The 26,445-nt window shown below is 37.9% G+C and overlaps 3 protein-coding genes across 4 annotated transcripts; 1 reads left to right on the top strand and 2 right to left on the bottom strand.

The window, feature by feature from the left end:
* Positions 1-3,834: 3,834 nt before the first annotated feature.
* On the bottom strand, positions 3,835-18,176 carry pex1 (peroxisomal biogenesis factor 1). 2 transcript variants are annotated; one of them, XM_028461407.1, is made up of 24 exons: positions 17,967-18,176; positions 15,950-16,096; positions 15,751-15,834; positions 15,544-15,658; positions 13,926-14,608; positions 13,728-13,847; positions 13,521-13,641; positions 13,291-13,397; positions 12,278-12,363; positions 12,056-12,188; positions 11,843-11,939; positions 11,575-11,745; positions 10,552-10,706; positions 10,290-10,476; positions 10,029-10,195; positions 9,373-9,507; positions 9,221-9,285; positions 8,995-9,137; positions 8,132-8,235; positions 7,866-8,042; positions 7,255-7,497; positions 6,192-6,386; positions 5,985-6,115; positions 3,835-4,094 (listed from the first exon to the last, which is right to left on the bottom strand). In XM_028461407.1, the coding sequence occupies exons 1-24, from the start codon at positions 18,078-18,080 to the stop codon at positions 4,028-4,030; spliced, it is 3,747 nt and encodes a 1,248-aa protein (XP_028317208.1). In that variant the 5' UTR covers positions 18,081-18,176; the 3' UTR covers positions 3,835-4,027. The 2 variants fall into 2 exon arrangements, with proteins under 2 accessions (XP_028317208.1, XP_028317209.1); XM_028461408.1 differs by lacking the exon at positions 15,751-15,834.
* Positions 18,079-22,375, top strand: rbm48 (RNA binding motif protein 48). Its single transcript, XM_028461410.1, has 5 exons — positions 18,079-18,412; positions 19,971-20,161; positions 20,719-20,864; positions 21,560-22,104; positions 22,184-22,375. Exons 1-5 carry the CDS (start codon positions 18,218-18,220, stop codon positions 22,244-22,246), a joined length of 1,140 nt encoding a protein of 379 aa, XP_028317211.1. The 5' UTR covers positions 18,079-18,217; the 3' UTR covers positions 22,247-22,375.
* On the bottom strand, positions 22,124-25,448 carry clxn (calaxin). The gene is made up of 6 exons (XM_028461411.1): positions 25,382-25,448; positions 25,132-25,296; positions 23,547-23,651; positions 22,738-22,889; positions 22,529-22,633; positions 22,124-22,444 (listed from the first exon to the last, which is right to left on the bottom strand). The coding sequence occupies exons 1-6, from the start codon at positions 25,446-25,448 to the stop codon at positions 22,394-22,396; spliced, it is 645 nt and encodes a 214-aa protein (XP_028317212.1). The 3' UTR covers positions 22,124-22,393.
* Between the last annotated feature and the right edge of the window lie 997 nt (positions 25,449-26,445).

The following is a 26,445-nucleotide window of genomic DNA, read 5'->3' as shown; positions in this document are numbered from 1 at the left end:
TTTGCAGTAGTTTTTAGGGTCTGATGATGGTCCTAACTCAATTTTTTTTTGGGATTTTTTTTTGAAAAAAATGCCTTGCTATAGCTTTACTTTTTTTTTTTTTGGTGATTTTTGTTTTTTGTTATTTTTTTTTCTTTACTGCTTTTTTTTTTAGCCCGTTTTAAGTATGTGCATTATAGTTGCAGTAGTTTTTAGGGACTGATGATGGTCCTAACTCAATTTTTTTTTTTGGATTTTTTTTGAAAAAAAATGCCTTGCTATGGCCTTACTTTTTATTTTGGGTGATTTTTGTTTTTTGTCATTTTTTGTGCCTTACTGCTTATTTAGCCCTTTTTAAGTATGTGCATTATATTTGCAGTAGTTTTTAGGGTCTGATGATGGTCCTAACTCAATTTTTTTTTTTGGATTTTTTGGGAAAAAAATGTCTTGCTATAGCCTTACTTTTTATTTTGGTGATTTTTTTTTTTTTTTTTTTTTTTTGTCATTTTTTGTGCCTTACTGCCTTTTTTAGCCCTTTTAAGTATGTGCATTATATTTGCAGTAGTTTTTAGGGTCTGATGATGGTCCTAACTCAATTTTTTTTTTTGGATTTTTTTTGAAAAAAAATGCCTTGCTATAGCCTTACTTTTTATTTTGGGTGATTTTTGTTTTTTGTGCCTGACTGCTTATTTAGCCCTTTTTTTTTTTTTTTTAAATGATTTTTTTGGCTCCAGTGGCCTTTATATGACAACTGCTTGACAGGAAAGGGGTCAGAGAGAGCAGGGAATGACACGCAGGAAAGGGTCCCAGGCCGGGAATCGAACCTGGACCCGCTGCAGGTGAGGAACTACAGCCTCCGTACATGGGGCGGGCGCTCACCCACTGAGTTCCTTTTTTTTTTTGTGATTTCTGTTTTTTTGTCATTTTTGTGCCTTACTGCTTATTAGCCCTTGTTAAGTATGTGCATTATATTTGCAGTAGTTTTTAGGTTCTGATGATGGTCCTAACTCAATTTTTTTTTTGAAAAAAAATGCCTTGCTATAGCCTTACTTTTTATTTTGGTGATTTTGTGTTTTTTTTTTTTTGTCATTTTTTGTGCTTTACTGCTTATTTAGCAATTTAAGTATGTGCATTATATTTGCAGTAGTTTTTAGGGTCTGATGATGGTCCTAACTCAATTTTTGTTTTTGGATATTTTTTGAAAAAAATGCCTTTCTATAGCCTTACTTTTTATTTTGGTGATTTTTGTTTTGTTTTTTTTTGTCATTTTTTGTGCCTTACTGCTTTTTAGCCCTTTTTAAGTATGTGCATTATATTTGCAGTAGTTTTTAAGGTCTGATGATGGTCCTAACTCAATTTTTTTTTTTGGATTTTTTTTGAAAAAATGCCTTGCTATAGCCTTACTTTTTTTTTTGGTCGTTTTTGTTTTTTGTCATTTTTTGTCGCTTACCGCTTTTTTTTTTTTAACCCTTTTTAAGTATGTGCATTATTTTTGCAGTGGTTTTTAGGGTCTGATGATGGTCCTAACTCAATTTTTGTTTTTGGATTTTTTTTTGAAAAAAATGCCTTGCTATAGCCTTACTTTTTTTTTTGGTCGTTTTTGTTTTTTGTTTTTTTTGTTTTTTTTTGTGCTTTACTTGTTTTTTAGCCCTTTTTAAGTATGTGCATTATATTTGCAGTAGTTTTTAGGGTCTGATGATGGTCCTAACTCAATTTTTTTTTTTGGATTTTTTTGGAAAAAAAAATGCCTTGCATATAGCCTTACTTTTTTTTTTTTTGGTGTTTTTGTTTTTGGTCATTTTTTGTCCCTTACTGCTTTTTTCAGCAAATTTTTAAGTATGTGCATTATATTTGCAGTAGTTTTTAGGGTCTGATGATGGTCCTAACTCAATTTTTTTTTTTTTGAAAAAAATGCCTTGCTATAGCTTTACTTTATATTTTGGGTGATTTTTGTTTTTTGTCATTTTTGTGCCTTACTGCTTATTTAGCCCTTTTTAAGTATGTGCATTATATTTGCAGTAGTTTTTAGGCGTCTGATGATGTCCTAACTCATTTTTTTTTTTGGAAAAAAAATTCCAAAATACTTTTTTATTTGGGTTATTTTTGTTTTTGTGCCTGACTGCTTATTTAGCCCTTTTTTTTTTTTTTTTTTTAAATGATTTTTTTTTTTTGGCTCTAGTGGCCTTTATATGACAGTTGCTTGACAGGAAAGGGGTCAGAGAGAGCAGGGAATGACACGCAGGAAAGGGTTCCCAGGCCGGGGAATCGAACCTGGACCGCTGCAGGTGAGAAACTACAGCCTCCCTACATTGGGCGGGCACTCAACCCACTGAGCTACTTTTTTTTTTTTTGTGATTTTTGTTTTTTGTCACTTTTTGTGCCTTACTGCTTATTTAGCACTTTTTAAGTATGTGCATTATATTTGCAGTAGTTTTTAGGGTCTGATGATTGTCCTAACTCATTTTTTGTTTTTGGATTTTTTTTTGAAAAAAATGCCTTGCTATAGCCTTACTTTTTATTTTGGTCGTTTTTGTTTTTTTGTTTTTTTTGTCATTTTTTGTGCCTTACTGCTTATTTAGCCCTTTTTTAGTATGTGCTTTATATTTGCAGTAGTTTTTTGGTTCTGATGATGGTCCTAACTCAATTTTTTTTTTGGATTTTTTTTGAAAAAAATGCCTTGCTATAGCCTTACTTTTTTTTTTTGGTGATTTTTGTTTTTTGTCATTTTTTGTCGCTTACCGCTTTTTTTTTTTTTTAACCCTTTTTTAAGTATGTGCATTATTTTTGCAGTGGTTTTTTAGGGTCCTGATGATGGTCCTAACTCATTTTTATTTTGGATATTTTTTGAAAAAAATGCCTTGCTATAGCCTTACTTTTTTTTTTTTGGTGTTTTTTGTTTTTTGTCATTTTTTGTGCCTTACTGCTTAATGCATTTTTGCCCGAGTTTAAGTGTGCACATCATATTTTTATTATTTTTTTGCCTTACTATAGCTTTATCTCTGATTTTGGATGTTTGTCACTTTTTTCTAATTTTTCATTCCTTACTGCATTTTTGCCCCAGTTTAAGTGTGCACATCATTTTTGACCAAATATTTAGGTTCATGTGATAGCCTTATTTCAGAAAAAAAATTCCAAAGTTTTTTTCATTTTTATGCCTTATCTCTGATTTTGGGTGTTTGTCCATTTTTTCTAATTTTTCATGCCTTACTGTATTTTTACCTTAGTTTATGTGTGCACATCATATTTGATCTAGTATTTAGGGTCTTGTGATAGCCTTATCTCAGAAAAAAAATTCCAAAGTTTTTTTCGTTTTTATGCCTTACTATAGCCTTATCTCTGATTTTGGGTGTTTGTCACTTTTTTCAATTATTTCATGCCATACTGCATTTTTGCCCCAGTTTAAGTGTGCACATCATATTTGAACAAGTATTTAGGGTCTTGTGATAGCCTTATCTCAGAAAAAAAAAATTAATATTTTTTTCATTTGCATGCCTTACTTATAGCCTTTTCTCTGATTTTGGGTCTTTGTCATGTTTTTCTCATTTTTCATGACTTACTGCATTTTTACCCCAGTTTAAGTGTGCACATCATATTTGCACTCGTTTTTAGATTTTTTGAAAGCCTTATCTCAGGAAAAAAATTCCAAGTTATTTTCATTTTTATGCCTTACTTATAGCCTTATCTCTGATTTTGGGTGTTTGTTACTTTTTCTCATTTTTCATGACTTACTGCATTTTTACCCCAGTTTAAGTGTGCACATCATATTTGCACTAGTTTTAGGGTCTTCTGATAGCCTTAATCTAAGGAAATGTTCATCCACTCCGCCTTTTTAAGTTCAGGCATTACGACAAACAGTTTTTCAACAACATTATAAACTTTATTGCTCTGTATTATACATAATTACAGTAATTACATGTGAGGCAGTAAAATATGACCATAATCATCAGGTTAGTAGAACATATGTAATTCATAAAAAAAACTATATTATACTTCATTTACATTAAATCCTTCTAAAATCTATCAATTTCCAAACAAAGACAGGATGTGTTTAAGCCAAAGTCACACGTTGTCCAGGTTTAAAGGGGACTTCTCCAGTTCCAGCAAAGCTTTCGTACCTACAGGAGAAAAAGGAGTTTCATTAAATCACACTCAGTCAATAGGACAATTTTATCTGCATAAATCTTATGCATAATAGTCCCAGGAGATAATTCATCAACAGGCTCATGTAATGCTGTGCAATATAACGATATACAGTATATCGTAGTGCAATATAAAAAAAGTCTACTGTACGATATAACCATCTATTGTTTATAATGCTTGTTTTACGTGTGTGGTCTTGCACTAGACCTTTACACTGTAATGGAAATGAACCATATCTTTGTCAAATTGTTGTGAATGTACTCTTTTCTGTATTGAAAAGAAAGAATTGAAAAGCAATCAGGTTTTTTTTTTCAATATAATAAAAATACTCAAGCATTATTGTAAAAAATAAGAAGCCTTAGTCAGAACTTTTGAAACAATATTTGGAAAAAGCTGCTGCAAAATCAGGCATTTTAGGCCGTAACAATCACAGAAATTGGTCGGGAAATCCTAAAAGTACTAAAATAGGAAAAGGTTATGTTACCAATTTATTTACAAAACCCATGTTATAGATAATAAAATATATAGGGGTCTATTCTCCCGTCTGGACTTAAGCGCTTTTTTGCACGCCTGCAGTTACGCACTTCTCTCCAACGCGTATTCTCCGGTCCAGGCTGCTGACACGCCCGCCGCATGTAAGGAGCCAAAAAGCGCGTATGTGTGAATGAAGGCGGGCTGAAGGAAAGGAGGCGTTGATGTCATTTTTTTTGGGCTATCTAGAAATCACGGAACCTGGAGTTTTCCCAACGCTTGTAAAAGTCATTGAAATCCGTGAAAATGATAAAGTACATTTTTAATTTGAAACGCCTTCATTGATAAACAATATAACAGGTTGATTTGATCAGATTATTGCAGTGTGACTGAGTCACAGTTAAAATCTCTCTCCTTGATCATCATCATCATCGCTGTAAAGCGTGACTGAGTTAGATGCTGGAGATATGAGGAAATAACACGGCCGCAGAGCGTCCTGCTTTAATACAGAGGGATGTTTGCAGTGAAACAGAACTATTGGCTTCCATAATACGCAGTTTTAAATATAAATAGTTTAAAGTGACCTGAGCCTCATTAAAATATGTGTGGGAACAGTTTCTGGTCCATCCTCATCCACATATGACAGCCTGTTTCACTCTGTAGTGGATCAAACTGTGACTTTACGTTGGACATAGAATAAAAATAGTTGAATCAATGTGACCAACGTGGACAGAAATCTACGTCTGTCAGAGTTTTAATTAATCACACAGCAGCAGCTGAATCATCACAGCTGCTGCTGCACGAGTCCGTGTGGCTTCAAATGTAACTAAGTCCATATTTCTAGTGCAATATATTGTTTCACCTTATTGGGGCGCTACACTTATAAGAGGTAAAGGACTTACGCACACTGAAGAATGCGCGTAAAGCCAGGTTTGAATGGGAACACACACATTTCAGGGCTGCTCCACCCACAGTGCGTAACTGGGGGAAAGGCGCACAGCGACTGACTTACGTACAGGGGGGAATAGCACACAGCCAAAAACAGCATCGCTGTACGGCTTTTTGGACTTACGCACATGGGAGAATAGAGCCCATAATAAACAGAAATTTTCCATATATTTCATGTAATTTTAAGGAAGAATTACTACATTGGGATATACTGTATATCGTTATTGTGAGATAAAATGTTCTCCATATGCCACACCACTAGACTCATGTGACACTGTTAGTTATTTAATGTTATTTATTCTGTATTCTTTATCATAAGTATCTTGTATCATCGGGTTTGATTGCTTGTGAGGGGACCGACTCCTTTTTGGGCGGCTCTTGAGTCTGTACGAGTGTATATTCTGCACTATTTGTGTTATCACAAAGTCAGATGTCTTGATACTCACAGTTTGGAGTATCTGTTCCAGTCGGCTTGACTGAGGGACGGTCTGGTTACAGCCAAGGCGGCGTTCAGATGAGCTTGACACAGCAGCAGGGCTGGCTGGTTGGAGGCTGAATGCACCCTCACACACTCACTCTACATACACAAACGTACGCAGTTAGCTTACGTAAACGGTCGAAACCGATCGAAAGACTGAGTTGTAGTTTCTTACGTTGCCTAATTTGTAGCTTGCTTTGATGGTATTGACGTCTTGTTGCAGGCGCTCCAGCTGCTCGTGGCTGAGCTCTTCGTATCCTCTTTGTATGGAGGGCATGTAAGCGAGAGGGAGTGAGCTGATAGGCTCACGGGCTGATCCCGCAGGGGAATCCTGGTTCACGGAAGTCGGCCTCGAGATGCCTTGGGAATTCTGAGGTCAGGGAGAAAAGTTTGTTTTAAATAAATCTCGTAATCTCTATTAAAGAGACTCTAAAACACTCGCACAGTTAAACTGAAATGAGGAATATGGATCTTTTGGAATTACGGCCTTGACTGTTGGTAAATTGTCTTTACCATGACACAAATAGCAATGCTGCTTTTCTCTATTCAAATCTGATTCAGGAATAAGAGAAAGGGGGTGCTTTGAGTAGCACTACTTTAGACCATTCAATTCAGCCCACAGGAGAAAGTTAAAAAGAGAGAAAACACACTCAAAATGACCAAATAATTAATTTGTAGGTATCTCATCCCTTCTAAATACACAAATTCAATGAAACTCCACAATATTTGGAGGGTTGCAATTTCCCCATGGTATTATCACCTGACTGCAGTCATTTCAAATCTCAACTTGTTCAAAGAAGTACATTTTCCTCAAATTAAATGAAAATGGTAAAAAAAAAAAAAAAAAAATCAATAAAATCACAGGGACTTATACCTGTCAATTATTGCCTGGAAATTGTCTGGGCCTTAAATCATTTATATGTTGTGTAAAATGCAAACTTGGGGACATTAATGTTGAAATGACTAATTTTCCTGCCTAAAATTTGTAGCCCACTTAAGATTAAACTACTTAGTATTTCGCCCCTGAATTAAAACTAGTTTGACACCCCCGATCTAGAAGGAGCTTTTTAAAATGTTCAAATCATACATTTAAGGAAAAGCGGATTAGAAATCAAAGATGTCTTTGAGGCCAAACTAATGAATAAGTGTGATCTAATAAGCCTGTAAAGTGGTGTTGGCCTTTTAATGTTTTCAGTATATTAACAAATATCTTAATTTCACAGGTGTGCGCAGCATACCCCTCCTGAAATGGGTGAATTTCTTGAGTCAGACTCGTAGGAGCTTCCAAAGTAAAGTCTCCAGACGTTACTGTGCAAGTGTTCATCTTGGGCCTGGGGCTCGTTGTGCTCTAGAAGGACCATAGACTGCTCCAGCCCCACGCTCAGCTCCCCGTCTCCTACCGAATCCTCCGAGCCGCTGCAGTTGTTTGGGAAGGTCATGGAGGACAGGCTCATGTCACTGTCTGATCCAGAAGTCAATTCCTGAGAGTCACACAGAAGCAAAAGAAGAAATGAATAAACGTGGTGTGTTAAGAAGCTTCACTTTGCCGTATCCCCAGTGCCTAAAGTAGCTCAGATTCATCAATCTTCTTCTTGTCACCTTGGTGGAGTTAATTGAAGTGCTGTTGTGAGCAGTTAATGGATTCAAAGGTGGAGCAGCTCACACAGGCTGAAATGCATACAAATCATCTTAATTTAATTAGGCTTCAGGGGAGTGAAAAACAGCCTGGCTCCTTCCACAACAGCAATAAACAATATGAAAACGGAGCACTCAACAATCCCCAGCCTGTTTTATATACGCACAGCCCATAATAATCAACTCATCGTCCTCATCCGTCAGGTGAACTCACAGCCTGTGCGCTGCTGCCTAACAGGATGTGGATAGCCTCTAACTGGGCGTTGTAGAGCAGCGCCTTCAGATCGGCCCCAGTGAAGCGCTCTGTGGCTGCTGCGAGCTGCTCCAGGTCCACGTCAGGCGCTAAACACACGTTTACACTCAGAGCTCTGAGGATCTCCACACGGGCTTCCTGTAGATGTCACACAAAGTCATAAGTACATTACAAGCAGCCACACAGATGATTTCTCTTTTCCTCTCTAATAACAATTGTTTTAAAACCTGGTCTGGAGGGGGGCAGTACAGGCATTTGTCCAGTCGTCCAGGTCTCAGCAAGGCCGGGTCAATTAAATCTGGACGGCTGGTGGCAGCGAGCATATACACACCTGCAAACACATTACAGAGTTATTAAACCGTGCATCTAGATTGGAAATTTAAAAAATGTCTTGATCATGGGCGGGGCTCCTGGAGCAGTTATGACACACTGAGTTTAAACTATAAAATCTCCAAAGAACAATCTGTGCTATGCTAATTAGCTACTCATTACTCACTGTACCTTTCTATTCACAATCCAACCTAATCACCACAGATTAAAGAGTCCAGGTGCTTGTTTTTATAAGAGGGGCGTGGCCAACAGTGATGGTTTGTCCAGTAAGAAGCCACAAAAACTTCAGCCAATAGCAAAATTAAATTGTAATAGCCTGGTTTCAACCCATAGAGGGCAGTCACTCTTACATTTTTACAACAAAATATGCCAAATTTAATTACTTTGACTAAATTTTCAACTTCATACGCAAATTGTGCCACTGACCTTTAAATTGTGTACCATTATATAATGTGTTTATTGTAATGTGTTTTCATTGAGATGTTATGTCTTATTTCCTAATTATTGTCAAGTTTGTTTTTACGTGCCTTAGGATTACAGATGCAAATTAGCATTTTTGCTAAATCCGTCATACTTACATTTATGTTTGCAATAACGTGCAAATGTCCTCATCAAATAAACAAACACATTTTAAAGTGTTTGTCTCTAAGTAGAGTCCAGTGATCTGTTATTTGAGGCAGCTCAACATTTTGGCCAAGCAACCAGAATCAGTTGCTTGTAGAATAGGCAGTAATTGGGTGAAGTGTGTGGATTGGCTCACCCTGCAACCCCTCCACTCCGTCCAGCTGGGTGAGGAGCTGATTGACCACACGGTCGGTTACGCCCGTGTTGTCGTGACCTCTTCTTGGAGCGAGGGCATCAAACTCATCAAAGAAAAGTATACAGGGCTTGGCCGCTTGTGCCCTGCAGCAGCAAACAGGCAGCAGAGGAAGTTACTTCAGTTACTTCAATTCAATGAATGTTTGTGTGAAGCAAAGCTCACCGACCTCTGGAATACTTCTCGGACTTTCTGCTCACTGGCTCCTATGTACTTGCTAAGAAGTTCAGGGCCCTGCAGATACAATAACACATATTGATGGATAAATATCATATCATTAAAAATCTCTATTACAAATGCACACAGACTTTACACGCCTACCTTGATACAAATAAAGTTCATTCCACTGTCTTTGGACACAGCTCTGGCCAGCATTGACTTTCCTGTACCAGGAGCTCCATAGAGCAGAATTCCAGAGCGGTGACGGATGGGAAGTTTAGAGAATAGAATAGGATACTGCAACACAGCAAACATCAGCAGTCAATCCGCACAAAATATGGACAATTTATGCTTTTAAAATCTGGTCTATCAATCTATGACGCACACGGGTGTCCAAACTATACCATTGAAACCAAGTTTCAGTCCTTTTTCTGATCATCAACAGGAGCCATTGAGGCTGAAATATTAAAAATCTAATTAAAAAAAATCCTAAACTTCATGGCGACTGGGAGAAGTATTTAAATTGTTCCGTGCTTTTTCACTAAACAAATATGTCTTTATCAAAATGAGCAAATCACATTAATGTCTTTAATTGCAACACAAAATATTTATTTAAGTTAAAATCTTCTAAACTTCAACTATTTTAGTGGTTGCTGAGTTACTTTCATCTGCACTTCTTAATTCCTGCCCCTGTGAGATGCTACTACAGTCGTAATTTGCACTCACTTGAATTATTCACTTTAATCATTTTTTTCCTCCTGAATGCAACTATTTTTTGCCCGACTCGCTGTGACTTTCTGGTTTGTGCTTAGCAGTACCTTAGCAGGAAGCAGTATGGTGTCCATTAGCTGCTGCCGCACCTCTTTCAGCCCCCCTACCCCCTCCAGGCCCACGCCACTCGGAGTGTGCAGGTCTACACCCCACAGTGAGGGTGGAGTGAAACCCTTCAGAGCCTGAGCAAAGTCGTCTGACGTCAGACACACCGCTGAGAAACACAAAGACAGCCAATGAGAAAAAGCAGAGCCAGTTTTTATCCTAAGGTGAAGATAAACGCTGATTGAGGAGACGTGTGTTAATACATTGCCCACTCTTTCCTATCTTCACAGTGTTAGCATGGGTTGCTCGCTCCAGCAGCAGAGTCAGGTCTTGAGGTGTGTATCCCTCTGTCTCCTTGGCAACAGCTCCTAAATCAAGCGTCTGTAATGTTTCCTCCGAGAAGTGAGGCTTCCTCAGGATCAGATGGTGTAGGATGTCAGCTCTCTGAGTCTACAAACAAACAAATAAAGATGAGTCAATTATCCAGTATCTATAAACATGATAATCTGATTAATGAGCGGAGACCTGGTTTGGCAGCTGAATGTTCACAAATCCCTGAATGAAGTGGGAGCCCTGCACCTCCACCAGGGACGGGTGAAGGGAGTGGTCACTGTGGCTGGTGATGATCAGGCTCACCAGGCTGCCTTGAAGCACCAGCTCGTCAACAACATCCTTCAGACCTGCAACCACATCACCATTATTCAACTGTTGATTCCAACCAGAGCTGGGATCAATTACAATTATGTCTTTAATTATCCATGCTTAATTACAACTCAATTACGATTATGGTGACTGACATATTTTTCCAACTACAATTACAAATAAAATTATTATTATTATTTTCCCCCTGAAAATTAATTACATTCTCAATTACTAAAGTTCAATCACAGTTACAGAGTCTGAAATAAATCAACCCCTAAAACGTACCCTTCCCCTTGTGTTAGCCGTCTGTTAGCGTCTCTTAAGTTATGATAACGGTTTTGACCCATGTCTTAAATCAGCTGTAAATTACACTAAATCATCTATCATCAAATTTGTTTTTCATCTCTTGGTTACCTTGTTAGGCTTCTTTATTCATGATAATATAGGTTTTAAGATTTTTGGTGGGGGCGTCTGAGCCTTTTATGTCCGTATATGCCTCAATTTAATTTTTTTTAAATGATAAAATCATTCACAGGTAGTGGGGAAACTTGATATGAAATATATATTATCAATTGTTAACTACATGTGTGCACGCCATATAATTAACATGGTTCACCAGTGTTGGGCTAAATTAAATTGTAGATGACAGCTTTTATATTGATTCCATGCCAATTGCAATTCAATAAATTTTCTGACTCGGTTGCTCCTTTTTCAGGGTTGCAGGGCCAATTACAATTAGAAACTCAATTATCTGAACTAAATTTCATTTTATTTTGTTTTATTACAATTACAATTATGTCATGATTGTAATTAATTATCAATTACCATTATAATTTACCCCAACCCTGATTCCAACCCACAATGAAAGCTCCACTCTAATGTCTGAGAACGTATTATGAAGCTCACTCTGCGCCACGTGCAGATGCAGCAGAGCATCAGGACTGTGCTCGTGTTCAGGAGAAGTTAGCGCCTTTGCTAAGTGATCCAAGTCATCCAGCAAAACAACTGAAGGCTGACTCCACTCTGCCTGTTCAAAAGTATCCTGCAGAATTTGTCGCACAGTTTCGGCTCTTTTTCCTGAAAAAATAAACAGAATATTGAAATAAATAGGGTTTATTTCTTTTCTTTTTCCCCAACTGTTATTTGAATAGTTGTTCGTGAAGCGTCCTTTGACCTTGTAGCTTTTTGCAGTCCACCAGCACCACATGTGCATCCAGATCCTCTCTCGCTTTTCTGCAAAGGGCTCGAGACAAAGTGCTCTTTCCACATCCCTGTGAGAGAAAAAAAAACAACTGACCAGGATCAGCTTTTATTGACCCCTGCACAGGATACAGTGGGTAATTGGTAAACAGTAGGAAAGAAACAGAAACGGTCTATAGAGACAAACCTGAGCTCCAGTAATGAGTAGCGCTCCTCCTCCCAGTCCCTGTCCTAAAGTGCCAAGCTCACGGGACAGTGGGCTACCCAGAAGGCTGTGAGAGATGAACTTGAATCCAGTGTTAGCAAGCTCATCAAATCCACTGTAGAAAATAAATATTACAATATAAAAAGAGGCAAATTACTGATGTAGAAAAGTCATTTAGTTCAGTCTCAATAAAAAGTGGAATACCCAAGAGTTGTGAGTGAAGGCAGTTCTGGATCGGATGTTTTAGCTTCACCTTTTAAAGTTGGCTCTGGTACTGGAGATTTGTCCACCTAGAAGTTTGAATACAAATTAAATTATGGAACATGGAGTTTGTTTTCCCTAAAAATACTTGATGAATGCTTGTTCTCTCTTCTGCTCCTCGACAAAGGTGGTCGTATTTTTCTCTGCTCTCCCTCTCTTCCCACCCGTATCTGTTCTTGCTGCTGCTTTGTTTTTGTCTGGTCTTGTGAATCTAAAAGGGGCCTCTCCTTGCATCTCATCCAAAACTGGAATTATGGAATTGATCAGTTGGTCTCTTCATGCAATCGACCAAATTTTTTCGACAAGAAGATAGGTCAGAAAGCTGGCAGCTTTCTGACCTATCGCAAAGTCCGTATTATATTGGCAGCTGTTTTGGGAAGGCTACCAGTCATTTCTGAAAGATGGAGCAGGGCTCTCAACACTCAGAATATTGTGATGAATGATCTCAAAAGCAAACAGGAGCTGCTTTTGGAGCGTTTATGCGAAATTGAATCCGACTTGGAGAAGTTGAATGGTCGGCTTGCTGGTTAAAATAAAAAGGCCACCTCATTGGATTACTGCAGGGAAACCCAGGACTCAAGGCTATCAGAATTGAGCTAGCCTGAATCCAAAACAAATTGCTAATCTCTTTGGCTCCCAAAGCCAGCCTAAGCTCATCTATCGCCTGATGTTATGCAGAAAAACGTGGGCATTAGTTTAAAACCTGCCTTTTCCCATCACCTCTCCTCCCGTTGTTCTCCCATTTTTCATCTAAATACGGGGCACCGTCCTTGTGGCAACGCACAGTTCTCCCGCTCCTGTGCTCCCATGTTATGTGTGTTATATGTGATTGTCTTTTGATGTTTTATTGGACGAGATGACACTGAAATTAAATTGTGTTGCTCTGTAACATGTGCAATGACAAATAAAATTGACTCTGATTATGTCTACATCCTGCTGCACATGCTTAGAAATACCTGTATGTCTTTATTCTTTAGAACAGTTGGAGCCAGAAGAAAGAGCTGGTCTGGAGGATCATCCTGGGGTTCTGGTTTCAGCACTGAAAGAGCAAACTCTGACTTGTCTGTAAATAAAAAGAAAAGGTGAAGTTTATATTGATTTAACATATTAATTCATAAAAGTAATGTGTGTATTGGAGATTTGTAATTTTTGGGGTTTAAAGCTTGAAACCAAAGACTATACTCACCGTCATTTCTATGGAGGACAACAGAGCCAGAGCGTAGAGTCAGACAGGCTAAAGGTTCGTGACTCTTTGTGTGCAGCCAACCAAGGAAAGCATTCTGTATATCATCATCATCATCCTCAGGCTGAAAAGACAAGTGATATCCATATACAAAAGCTAATCAAATCGTTTGCAACATAATTATTGCACGTACTAACTGCAGATCCTCACCAGTGGCTTCAGTGGTTGTAGGTGAATGGAAGTTGCTGTTTTGAGCGATGATTTCACAGGTTTTATTCTCACAAGTGAATGCGCCTCAATGTTTAACCTGCCGGCCAAAGGCTGAGGGATCTGAAAACATCAGAATAGAGATTGTGTCCCACAAACATGCAACATAATAAGTAATTCTATGCTGTGGACCATACTCACCCATACATTCGCACTGTGGATCTCTCCTCTGCTCCTCTTCTTGTTGACCATCTTCTCCATATTGTGACATACTACTCTGACCACTGAGGTTTTCTTCTCATCCTCCTTTCCTCCCTCTGTAGGAACATCTTCTTTAGAACTTCCAGCTTTTCTCTGTGTCTCTGCAGCCTTCTTCATTTTCTCTTTAGATTCTTTAGGAGACAAGACTTTGGACATCAAGCCGTACGTCACCAGAGCCTTACCTCCAGTCAATTGATCCTTCAAACTATGTCTCAAAGGAAATAAGTGAACAACGCCGGATGAAATACTGCTCATGCCGGAAAGAGATTGTGGAGGTGCTCCACACACTCTGTAGACTAAATCAGTGAGGATGGCGGGGATGTCGGGCACAGGTGGCTGCTCTTTAACTGTGTCGTAGGTGCCTTTCATCACATAGCGCAGGAGGCTGCGCAGGCTGGGTATGCCACCCGAGCTGTGGCTCAGCGGAGCAGAGGTGCTACTGCTGTACGAGGATCCCGAAGAAGACGTGGAACTGATGTTTTCCCGTCTTTGAACATGGTGCGCTGGGCTGGATGCTGCAGAGGAAGCCCTCGGGGGCCTGGCTCCTGCACGGATCTTTGGAGACACAACAAGTTCTGTGAACTGCTCCAAACGACCAAAGGCTCCACCTGGGACAAGAGAAGCTGTGCAGAAGTCGCAAAAAAAAAAAATAAAGTTTTTTTTTTTTTTGTTCAAAGTGTTTTTATTGTAGACATGTTACAAAACAGAAGAAAAGAAAAAAACAACATTGTCTTTTTTTTTGGCTTATAACCCCCCTCCCCCCTCCCACAGAACACTACCACTTTGTTGCACCTTAAAAAAAATTTTTTTAAAAAAAAACTAAAAAAATTACCAATAGAATAGAGATATGAATACAACATCATTCTGATAGAATAAGTGAGGGATCCACCTGTTTAATTTGATCCAAGATGGGTTGCCAGAGAGTGAAAAACTTACTGGCACAACCTCTTATAGAGTATTGTATCTTCTCCAGTGTTAGATGAGACAAAAGGTCAACAAACCACATTCTAAACAATGGAGGGCATTTGTCTTTCCATTTAAGCACTATAAGCCTTCGGGCATTAAGTGTAGTAAACTCAATCACATCTTTTTGCTTTTGATTACATTTAGAAAATTGAGGTACAATACGAAATATGGCAGTTGTGGTGCACGGTTCAACATTAATCTGAAATACATCTGAAAGAAATCTAAATATGGATTCCCAAAAGTGTGGCAATTTTGAGCAGAACCAAAACATGTGAGATAGAGTCGCTGGTTCAGTTTCACAGCGATCACAGTGGGGGTCTAGGTCAGGTTTAAATTGAGTCAGTTTCACTTTTGACCAATGCAATCTGTGAACAACTTTAAATTGATATACCGTATGTCTTAAACAAATTGAAGAGGAATATATACTATCTATTATCTATCTAAAAGTTTTAAAAACAGTATAAACATTGGCTTCGGATTCAAAAGTGTGAAATGAAGCCATAGGGAGAAAAATGTACATTACTTGAAAATATTGAACATCATGTTGAATTCTACAAAAGACTGATAACTCGTTTATTGCTTTAATACTAACCAATCTGAATGTAGATCGCTGTGTGGTTGTCCACCCACAGGGGAAACACAGCTCCCTGAAAGACCACCCTGATCTGATTCAGTAACTGCTCCTCCAGTGCAGCACTGTGGAGCTCCTGTTGGCAAAGAAAAGAGTCAAAATCATTATTTTCTAATGATTTGCTCAGGCCTGCATGTGGACAGCTTCTAACAACTGGAAGTCACTCACCAAGATCTCCCAGTCATCTGATGACAGAGGCTCCACAAAAACCTGATGCAATGAGGAAACCTGATGACAGGTTCTTAGAAAGCCCTGAGAGAAACCACAGAGCTGCTCATTGACTAATAACACCTTATGGCACTTTGCACTTTAAACAGTCTTTACTCTTTTTTAATATGTAAACAGAAAAACATGCCATAGCCTGTACCTGCTCTCCATCTTTAAGACCAAGCTTCTCTCCCAGCTGTCGACTTAGCTCCACTTTGTAGTTTTCCCAACTCGAAGAGGCTCTAACTGGAGCCCAGCTGAGGAACACCTGAGATCCATGACCCCAGGACAACTCCAAGGCCTGGCTCTGAAAAAAAAAAAAGCAAATACCATATTTCAATCTCAATCAAACCAGTGTAAAGTACACACAGATCACTGATGGCAAATACAAAGTGTCACAATTGAGTAAAGGTCAAAGCTTTGTGAAGGAGAGCAGTGAAGGTATTATGAATCATAATTAAAAATATATATATTTCAAGGTAGTTTTTAAGCACTTAAGGTCAACATACTTGGAGTATTTTTTTAATTTTTAAAAGACACGTTAAAAATCATTGTAGATACCGGTACTATATTCCCATTGATCAGTTGTCCAACTCTAATGTAGTTCATTGTCACCCCCCAGTGTGACTGCAGAGGAACTACAACATTAAACTCAAGACAAACAAGTCTTTCAATGAACTCTCTATTAACTCTCTGCTCAGAGGTGGGACATTTAGCAGCAAGTACCACATCTCTCTTTAAAAAAGCAGGTACAAATGACAAAGCATAAACTGTAGATTACATGCTAAGGGAGTAATTGTGATGACTATATGAAGAAGGAAATTGTGAGAGAAGTCAAGCTCAATAAGAGATGAACAGTGCAAGATGAAATTACTGAATAAATATAATCCTGGTTCTGATAGAGAGATTTTAGAATACACACAGAACTGCAGACCAGTCTAAGAGTAACAACAATGTGCAAGTTAGCCTCCAAAATCGATTATTACTTTCAGTGCCTAAAGGCTCAGCAGCTGAGGTCAAGGAGCAAAACAGATACCACAACACACGTTCAAAAGATTAGAAAAACCCATCCCTTAACAGCTTAGGTCTGGTTTGACAGCAAAATGGGTTCTTCAAGCCATTTGGCAGATTCTAATATTGTAAAGACCCATTGGGGTATGTAATGACCTTTAAACCAGGGGTTCTCAACTGGTCTCACCCCGGGACCTACATTTTGCCACAGTCATTAAATCGCGACCCACTTTTTTTTTCTCTTTTTTTTTAGAAATCAACCAACCAAATTTCGTTTTTCAAAAATAGCTGTTGAAAACATTCACAGATAATCTTTTTTCAAACATAAATCTATATATTTTCCTGTGTAACATGCATTTCACAGCAAGTGAATCAAAATAAAATACAAAATAAAAGACAAGTCCAATTTCAGAGGTACTTATTTTTGACCAGCAGCACTTAGTACAGGTCCGTGACCCACTTTTGGGTCCCGACCCACCAGTTGAGAATACATGCTTTAAAAAGAGAAATTTAACTGCTTTAAAATATAACAACAAAACACTGTGTCAGACTGTATCTGATTAGGGAACAGAGAGTTAAAGGTATTGTGTGAATGTGTGTGAAATATAATAAGTGAGGTCAGTACTGTTTAATCATTACAGGGACAAGAGGCAGATCTGGCTGTGAAAAGAAATACACAAACTTATGCCAATCGTTGACTTTACAGCTAAGAACAACTTCTCTTTAGATGAAAAAAATATATATATATCCAAAAAACAAACATATCAACCTCGCTTTCCCTTTATTTCCTCATTGAGAACCCCCTGAAATAGTTAAAGTAGATAATGTGATTTTTATTTTATTTTATTTTTTTGCACCATTCTTCTTTGTTACGGTTCGACTGGTTTCCATTATAACTAGTGGCTACTTCCGCCGAAGTAGCTAGCTGCTAGCAATGGCAGCTCTACACAACTATTATACAAACTATGTAACTATTACTATATATTTTCTAATAACTAACTATGTACCTATTCTAATAACACACGTTTATTGAGATGAAAGGCTGATGTTGGTTCGTTTCATTTGATTCTAGTTTTAACTTTGCCAGTACCTTGAAGCAGTCGAACTATTGATCATCAATTTAAACAGAAACCAGTTGAACCGTAACGCTAGCTTAGCTAACTCACCTCACTCAGAGCAAGATGCGATATCAGCTCCGAGGGCAGATGTAGAAAGCAGTTCTTGATGTTGTTGAAAACAACAGTTACAGGCTGAATACCCTGACTGCTGAACATATTCATACTTTAGCCAGACAGGCTATCCTGCTAACGACCAATGTGTACAAGCCTCCATCCTGGATCGACCTTATCTGAGTTCATCTAGGCAGACCAAAGTAGCTGATAGTCAAACTAGCAACTTTCACAATAGAACACTCTCCATGACTCCGCGCAGTAAACTCCACCGGCTTGGCTCTTATTTTGAAAGAACTCTTGTCAATAACATCATGGCGGCTCCCAGCAAGAGTGATTCCAGTTGTTGGAGCGTTCCGAAGGTTTACAAACATCACGAACAGAAGAGAGTTTGTATTTCTCGATCCAAATACAGAGAAGGAAGGACAGCACGAGCAGTTAAGGTAAATAGAAATAGAGCTACAATGCAAGAATATACGATTATCGCCAACCATGATGTAGCTTTGTATAATTTAACATCGTTAAAATGAGACCCATTATCAATGAATCAAAACGTAAAGATTTGCTAGTCAGGAATAAAGTGAGATAACCCATACAATCATCAGTAATGTAAGGTTTTAGAAGGAAAGAAACTAGGGAAGTGACAACGTAAGCTGCTCAAAAGCTAACCAGTGGTTCCCAATCTTTATGGCATAAGTAAATCCGCCATAATTTCATATGCTTTTTTTATTTTTCATTAAAAAAAAACATTGAACTTTTTTTGCGAATACTTCAGCAGTAAGTAAATACGGTCTTCTTTGTGTAATGTAGCTAATGGCCTCCACAGCATAAAATAATCCCTTTTCAATAAACTACAATAATATATAGTATTTTATTAAGCATTATTACTGTTAGTTTGTGGTGAATTTGTCCAAAAGAGGAAAAAAAAAGCTTTAAAAGGAACAATTATTTTTTTTAATTATTTGTAAAACATTTCCGAGTACCCCTGCAATGTGCTCCTTTAAACCCGAGGGGTATGCGTACCCCTGTTTGGGAACCATTGCTAAACCACCAACTCCTTTATTACATCCACCCTTTCACAACACAGTCTGCCACTTTATAAGAAACACAATCTTATAAATGAACATCTATATCTGAAAATAGATGGTATTTCTTTTTTTGCTGACAAACCTTTTCCATAATGAGAACAAGTTGTGATACTGGGAAATGAATCGACGTGTAAAAACATTTTGAGGATCACTGTATTTGTCTCTTTCTCACTCACTCAGCACAAAGCACTTTGAAAGTTTCAATAATAGACACAACGAGGGAACATCTAAGTTTTAATATTTTGCTATGGGGATTCTGGAAGAGGATTGTTTATTTTTTTATTTTTTTATTTGAGCAATATAAAAAACACTTTATGTACAATACATAACACGTATTCAAAGGAGAAAGTGCTCAAAGAGAATAGGCAGAAGTTCACGGAACTTATAGGTGCCTACCCCTCCTTCACAAAATAACTTTTTAAAGGTCACATTTGGTTTTTCATTGTGTAAGAATACTATACAAACATAAACATACATGTTTTTTATTGTTTATGTTCATTTGTAACAAAAGTAATGGAAAAATAAACCAGAATATTTTCTTTTTTATCTTTTATTGTCGTTTGTAACAAAAAGTAATGAAAAAATAAACTAGAATATTTACTTTTTTATCATTTATGTTCATTTGTAACAAAAGTAATGAAAAAAATATTCCAGAATATTTAGATTTTTATTGTTTATGTTCGTTTGTAATAAAAAAGTATTGGAAAAATTGTCTGGAGGAAGGTGTGATAGATTAGTGATTAGAAGTTTGGTTGACCTCTGTAAGCAAATCTTCAGTGTGTTTACAGTACAATGCATTATATGCCATCAAGCTTTATTTCAACAATGTGTAATGTGATTATGAATGTGTGTAGTGCACGTTACAGTGATTGAATGACCTAACGCAGTGTTGTGTTTCCTACTGTGCCCCCAGGTGTACACCATCAATCTAGAGTCCCGTTACCTGATGGTGCAGGGCGTTCCAGCCATAGGCGTGATGAGAGAGCTGATCCAGCTGTGTGCTCTGTATGGAGTGGTGGAGGAGTACCGACCCTTGGATGAGTATCCTGCTGAGGAGTTCACAGAGGTTTACCTAGTCAAGTTTCAGAAACTCACAAGTGCCAGGTATGAGGTTTTTTACTGCCCTGAGAAAGCGTATTATATGATAAAGTTTATTAGAAAGAGGATTATATATGTTAAGGTTTCATTTATACAGACTAGGGTTCCTCTGGAAATCCACTTTGATCTCCTGACATGTTTCAACTGACAACTGTCAGTCTTCGTCAGAGGCGTCTGCTGATCGCGTTGATGTTTCCTTTGAAGTTTTTTTAAACTTCTACGTAATAACATTTTTGTGAATAAATGAAACCTTAACATAATATTCAAAAAGAATCTTGCTGGGATTTTATTCGATCTTTAAAAAAACAACTACTAAAAATAGATTTGCGTTTTAATCAATTGTTATGAGACAGGTGGAGCGTTGTTAGCACTAGTACTTCTAATCATGTTTGCTTTCGTTCAAACCTTTTAATTAACAAGAGATTTGATGTCCAAGCTTGATGTATGTTAGCGTTATTAGCAAATGGCTCACAGTGATCAGCTTCTTGGCTGAAAAACAGATGTAAAAGACACAGATTCCACAATATAAATTCAAAGTTTAGTTTTGTTTTTCTCTATTTCAGAGCAGCCAAGCGACGCATGGATGAGAAGAGTTTCTATGGCGGCGTGCTGCATGTGTGCTACGTGCCAGAGTATGAGACTGTGGAGGACACCCGTCTGAAGCTGCAGGACCGAAGGAGTTACGTGACAAGGATGTCTCAAAGAAGAGGTGCTCCCCTACATGGATAATAATAAAACACGTTGAATTGTTCTGATGCAAACATAGAGAATAAACATCAAAAGTGGTTCCAGTGCTGAAACATCCATGTATGATTTATTAGTCACTTATTTAGTTTGATGGAGAAGACTTTCTAGTTTGATTTTTAATGCTTGGGTTTTTAAAAGTTTAAATACACCATCAGGTGCACTTAAACAAAATGCCTTGATTATGGGTGTTGCTCCTAGAGTAGTTAAGACACGCCCAGTCACAGCAGCCCCGCCCCCACAGCGGTGCACATTTCTGCTTGGAGCTGTCAATCACTGCTCAGTGAGGGCTGTGATAGGAGGAAACCAGTCCCTCCTCCTATCTTCTATAGGAGGGGCGGGGCCAACAGTGACGGTTAGTGATGTCACTGATCTAATCTCAGCCAATAGTGAAATTGAAATGCAATAGCCTGCGTACAACCCATAGTGGGCAGTCACTCTGACATTTTACAACTAAAAATGCTCAATTTAACTTGGATAACAATGTAAAGTGTGGGACTAGGATCAATAAACTACATTACTTCATATCTAATCATATATGTATTCAGAAAAAAAAAAGTGCTTTTAGGGTGGACATACACTTTAATGAGTTGCTAGCAAAGTTTTGTTATGGTGTAGTCAAATGACTGAATAGACTTTCTTTCTTTTTAAATCCTACAGAAAGAGAGAAAGCACAATTGGAAAAACCCAAAGAGACCACGTTATCGGACTCCGCTACCACTTCAGATACAATCACCAAACAGAACCAAATGTCCAACAGAAACACTGCAGAGGTGACATCAAGCATCAGCCACTACTCCAGCTTTCCTCTGCTACCTTTGCCCCCCCAAGAACAGCCTCTCTACAGTCCTGTACACCAACAAGGGAGCATGCAGACGGAGGACGGAATGGGGACTTTACACAACGCCATCACTGACCCACAGAGGCAGCGAGTGCACGGCTCTGACCACACGTCCTCCAGTCAGGGCCAAAGCGCAGAAAGCAGACCACCCACTAGTCACGCCTCTGGTGTCAGATTGATACCAAGGATAACGCACTTAGAAAACAGGAAACGCAAAATACAAAACCCTGGTCAGCACTTATCGTCCGTCTCTGGATGCAGTAACGTTTTCATTGGACCAAAGCTACCAGAACCATCAAAGCTGGATATGGAGGATGCCTCCCTGGACACGACCGTCAGTCTGATCAGAAACGCAATGAAACAGGTACTCAGTATTTGTTCATGTTGGCAGCGCTTAAGGAAAACACAGAATGGCTGTAAAATCTTTATTTATTTTCTTTTAGGTGGAATCAGTTCCAGATCTCAAACCAGCCAAGAAAAAAGTGAAACCGCGTCGTCGAATTTGATGGTGTTCATGGTCCTCACTGTGGATTTTGTTGATATTTTACCTGTCACACTGAACATTTCAGGCTTTCCTTTGAATTTTCAATGTTCACATATATTGAAATGTATGTGTATTAAAAGTGGTGAAGCAGCACGACTTCCTTCATGTTTCAGTGGCATTCTGAAGACTGAAATACAGACCGCTCAAACACCTCAGTACTCTGAAAAAGAAGAGAAACAGTGTTTAAGAAAGTTGTGAACAGTTAAGCTAGTGATACTATAAAGCAGCTTTAAAGAGTGTTTACTATAGAATCAGGAAGACATGTTCCAAAGGCTTCAAGCAGCAGGTTCTCCTCTTTCACCGCCTTTTCAAAGTCTTGGAAAGACAGTCGTCCATCATGATCGTGGTCCTTACAGAAGAATACAGAAGTGACCAAATTTGGTAAATAAGCTGCTGTGCAAACCAAAGCAGTGCTTTTTTAAAATTTTTTAGAGAGATCTGTAAATCTCTCACCATCTTTTTCAGTGCGATCTCCACCAGGTCTTTAATTCCCTCATCAGGGTCCTCCTCCGTAGGCTGTCGGATCAAGCTGCTTTTCAGCATGTGAAACATCTCTTCCCTGGAGATGTAACCATCACCGTTCAGATCATACACACCAAAGCAGTCTGAGCCACACAGAAAGAAAACAAAGTTATTCAGTTATAAAAAATAACTTTAAAAAGTTAGAGTCTGAACTAAAAACGTGGATGATTGTTGTCCAGTTCGTTTTTTAACTAATTTCATTCAAAGTACATATTACAGAGGAAATAAGAAAAAGAACTAAATGAGAATAACTCTTTTTCAGCTGTTTGACAGTTTAAGGTGATTAATTACAAGATTCCACAAAGTCAGGAACAAATCAATTCTGAATGATATAGTATTTCTGTGTTCCATCAAATAAATCATCTATATTCATACTGTCCATAGGAACTAAATCCAATATATAGTATCATGGACCCAGTGGCAAGTCAACACTCGGCATAGATCCAACATTTCTGTTTGAATCCTTAACAAATGGTTTTTTAGTATTTGGAAGTCCCAGAAAATGTCTGGTCTAGCACAGATTTAAGCTATTTAAGACATATTTGAATGTAATCATAGGAGTTTTTCAGTAGCTCATCTAATTTCGAGGTAATCTCTTTATTATAGGGCTTCTGGTGATTTTGTGTCCTTTTATGCAGGCTCTTTCCAATTTTCCATCTTCCATAACATCTATCTCAAGCATTGGAAGTGCATGTGTGGGTTTGGAGGTTAATGTAGAAAATGCAAAGCTGAATACTTGCATTTTATTCTTTCATCCAAGGTTCCCCGGAGGAACACAGACAGTCCCTTGATCCACTCTTTAACACTTAGAAATCCATCGTTGTCTTTGTCAAAGGTCCTGAAGACTACAGGAGAGAACATCAATCAGTACAATGAGGTCATCTTCATTAAAACTGCAGTGATTATTCATAAAGCTAAAAAACTGAAGTTGGGACGATAGCTCGTCCAACCATATTAAAACATCACAAGATCTATCGTCACCGGTACAAGCGGTATCGCGATACCACTGTCCTGAAAGAGCATGTCTTTTAAAGTGGAGAACACGTAGAACACATCAATGTTGAAAGATCTCAATTGCTCCCAGAAAATGTAGACATGTTAATATTGGTGAAAAAGTACATAGGCTTATCTTGAATGTGGGCTGTGTTGACTGTTCTAGTTTGGATGTTTAAAAAAAAAAAAGGCAGTGGCTATCCGTACGGTTGCCGTATCAATATACCGACATTCTATTTGTATGCAGCGCCCCTCATTGGCCAGTTTAGGTCACGTGACTAAGACTAAACCTAACCGTAAACCCAACCCTAACCCTAAAAATGATTGCAATATAGGTTGATAACCTAACTCTAACCCTAAAACGCTACGTACGTGTACTTCGGTAAACTTACCAACAGTATCAGGGGTTGTCTGTACGGCAACTGTACGAATAGACACTTTCATTTTTTTAAAGCAAACCATCTTTGGTTACAAAACATTCTAAATCCGTGAAGTACTTTTGACAGAATCCTACTAACAGACAAACAAACAAATAAACAACTCTATACAACCAGAATACAAAAGCAGAAATTGACAATTCATGCCAGTCTAAAATTAAAACTAAATCAAGCTGTCATCATGACATTCTTCATAACAATATTCCTACCTGTGCATGAACATACTTTTTTTGTTTTGTTTTTTTAGTGTTTATTCGTTGGTACGTTTACCGAAGTACACAAACATAGTGTCTTGGGGTGAGGGTTAGGTTTAGAGTTAGGGTTAGGTTATAACCCGATAGCGCAACAATTTTTAGGGTTAGGGTTAGGTTTACAGTTAGGTTTAGTCTTAGTCACGTGACATAAACTGGCGTATGGATAGAATGTCGGTATACGGCAACCGTACGGATAGCCACTGCCTAAAAAGATCTGTTTAAAAAATCAGAAAATCCCTATCTCTTAATATTGGTAAAATTTGAAAACTTCATATCTCGATTCGTAACGATCTTTATGAAATTTGACTTCTCAATTACCTCGCAAGTTTCATCCAGATCGACCTGGTTTGTACATGCTATTTTTCAAACCAACTGGGGTGTTGTCCATGCATTTTAACTTACTTTTTAAATGGTGATAAACATTTCTTCCAAGCCTTTAAAGTGTGAACGATCATGGTACCGTGATCAGGATCGATCCAAATAACGGCCAATATCAGGCAACGATATTGGCACTGTTGTTGTTTTTTTTTTTGCCTTTTCCTCCCTTTCCAAAATATTGCATTGTTATCGTGAGGCCAGTATCGTCTATCGTATCGTGAACTCACATCGCCACTAAAAGTCGGTTCAGTTGGACAGAGTACCTTGATCCATGATCATTCTGTCAGTCATCCCAAAGTCTTCATGGAGAATGTTCCTGAACTTTCCTCTGTCCACACCTGGAGCTTCTTTCCCGGGGTGATTGCTCATCGGCTCCTTCAGAAGAACATGAAACTCCCGGATGAGGCGCTCAGTTTCCGTTTTACTGACTGCAGAATTAACATAAACAATACAACAAAAAAGTGTAAGAGCGAGTTTAGAATCCATCCAAGAACAGCATGTTGCTGCACTCACAATGTTCCACTTGCTTAGAGATGTTTTCAGCCAGCGTCTGGATCACCTTCCTGTTCATCGCAGACATGTTTAGAGCTGGACCTGTGTTTATATGCTGTCGCTATGGCAACGACGTCCCACTAAGGCTCCTGTTTGTCCTGCTGTGAATAAAACCAGGACTGAAAAGTCCACCTGCAACACTGTCAGTGATCACTGAGAGGAAAACGTTCATCTCTACAGATGTCACTATTAAAATGTAAATGTAAATCTAAATGTTAAATATCAATTTAAATGTTAAATCTAAATCGAAATGTTGAATGTAAATTAAATGTTAAATCTAAATCTAAATGGGAAATGTTAAATATGAAATCTAAATGTTAAATATGAAATCTAAATGTTAAATCTAAAGCTAAATGTTAAATGTAAATGAAACGTTAAATCTAAATATTAAATATGGAGTCTAAATGTAAAATGTGAATTAAATGTTAAATCCATGACTAAATTTTAAATCTAAATGTAAAATGTAAATTAAATGTTAAATCCACAAATAAATTTTAAATCTAAATGTAAAATGTAAATTAAATGTTAAATCCACAACTACATGTTAAATCTAAAGCTAAATGTTAAATCTTAAATCAAAATGTTAAATCTAAATGTCGCGGTTGATATTTTAGTTGATATGCAAATGAACAGGATGTACCAAAATAAAAGCGTTTTGACGAGAACAAATCGCTGTAAATCTGGTCAAAAATAACATAAAATTCACGTGGCTTGTTGCTAAATGTCACAAGAAGTTGCCGTTTACATACCAGCTACTGTAAACAGCAGCAAACAAATGATCAATGTTTTCTCAATCTATGTCAGATTTATGTCACTTAAATACTTTGCACAGTATTTGTTTGCAGGAGAAGCATTTAAATGAGTTCATAGATACTGTGTGGTATAAATTATGATTTCAGCTCTACTTGTAGTTAAAGACAATTGAATGATTTCTTGCAGGATGGAGCTTGTGGCAGTAGATTCATGCACGGCACAAAAAGCAGGTGTGTCAGTGCACTATTTTACTATTTAATTCTGTTTATTGC

This window comes from Gouania willdenowi, chromosome 11 (genome assembly GCF_900634775.1).
Source record: "Gouania willdenowi chromosome 11, fGouWil2.1, whole genome shotgun sequence".
Lineage (NCBI taxonomy): Eukaryota > Metazoa > Chordata > Actinopteri > Blenniiformes > Gobiesocidae > Gouania > Gouania willdenowi.
Note: the sequence above shows the minus strand (reverse complement) of the source record. Positions and strands in the feature narration are given on the sequence as shown.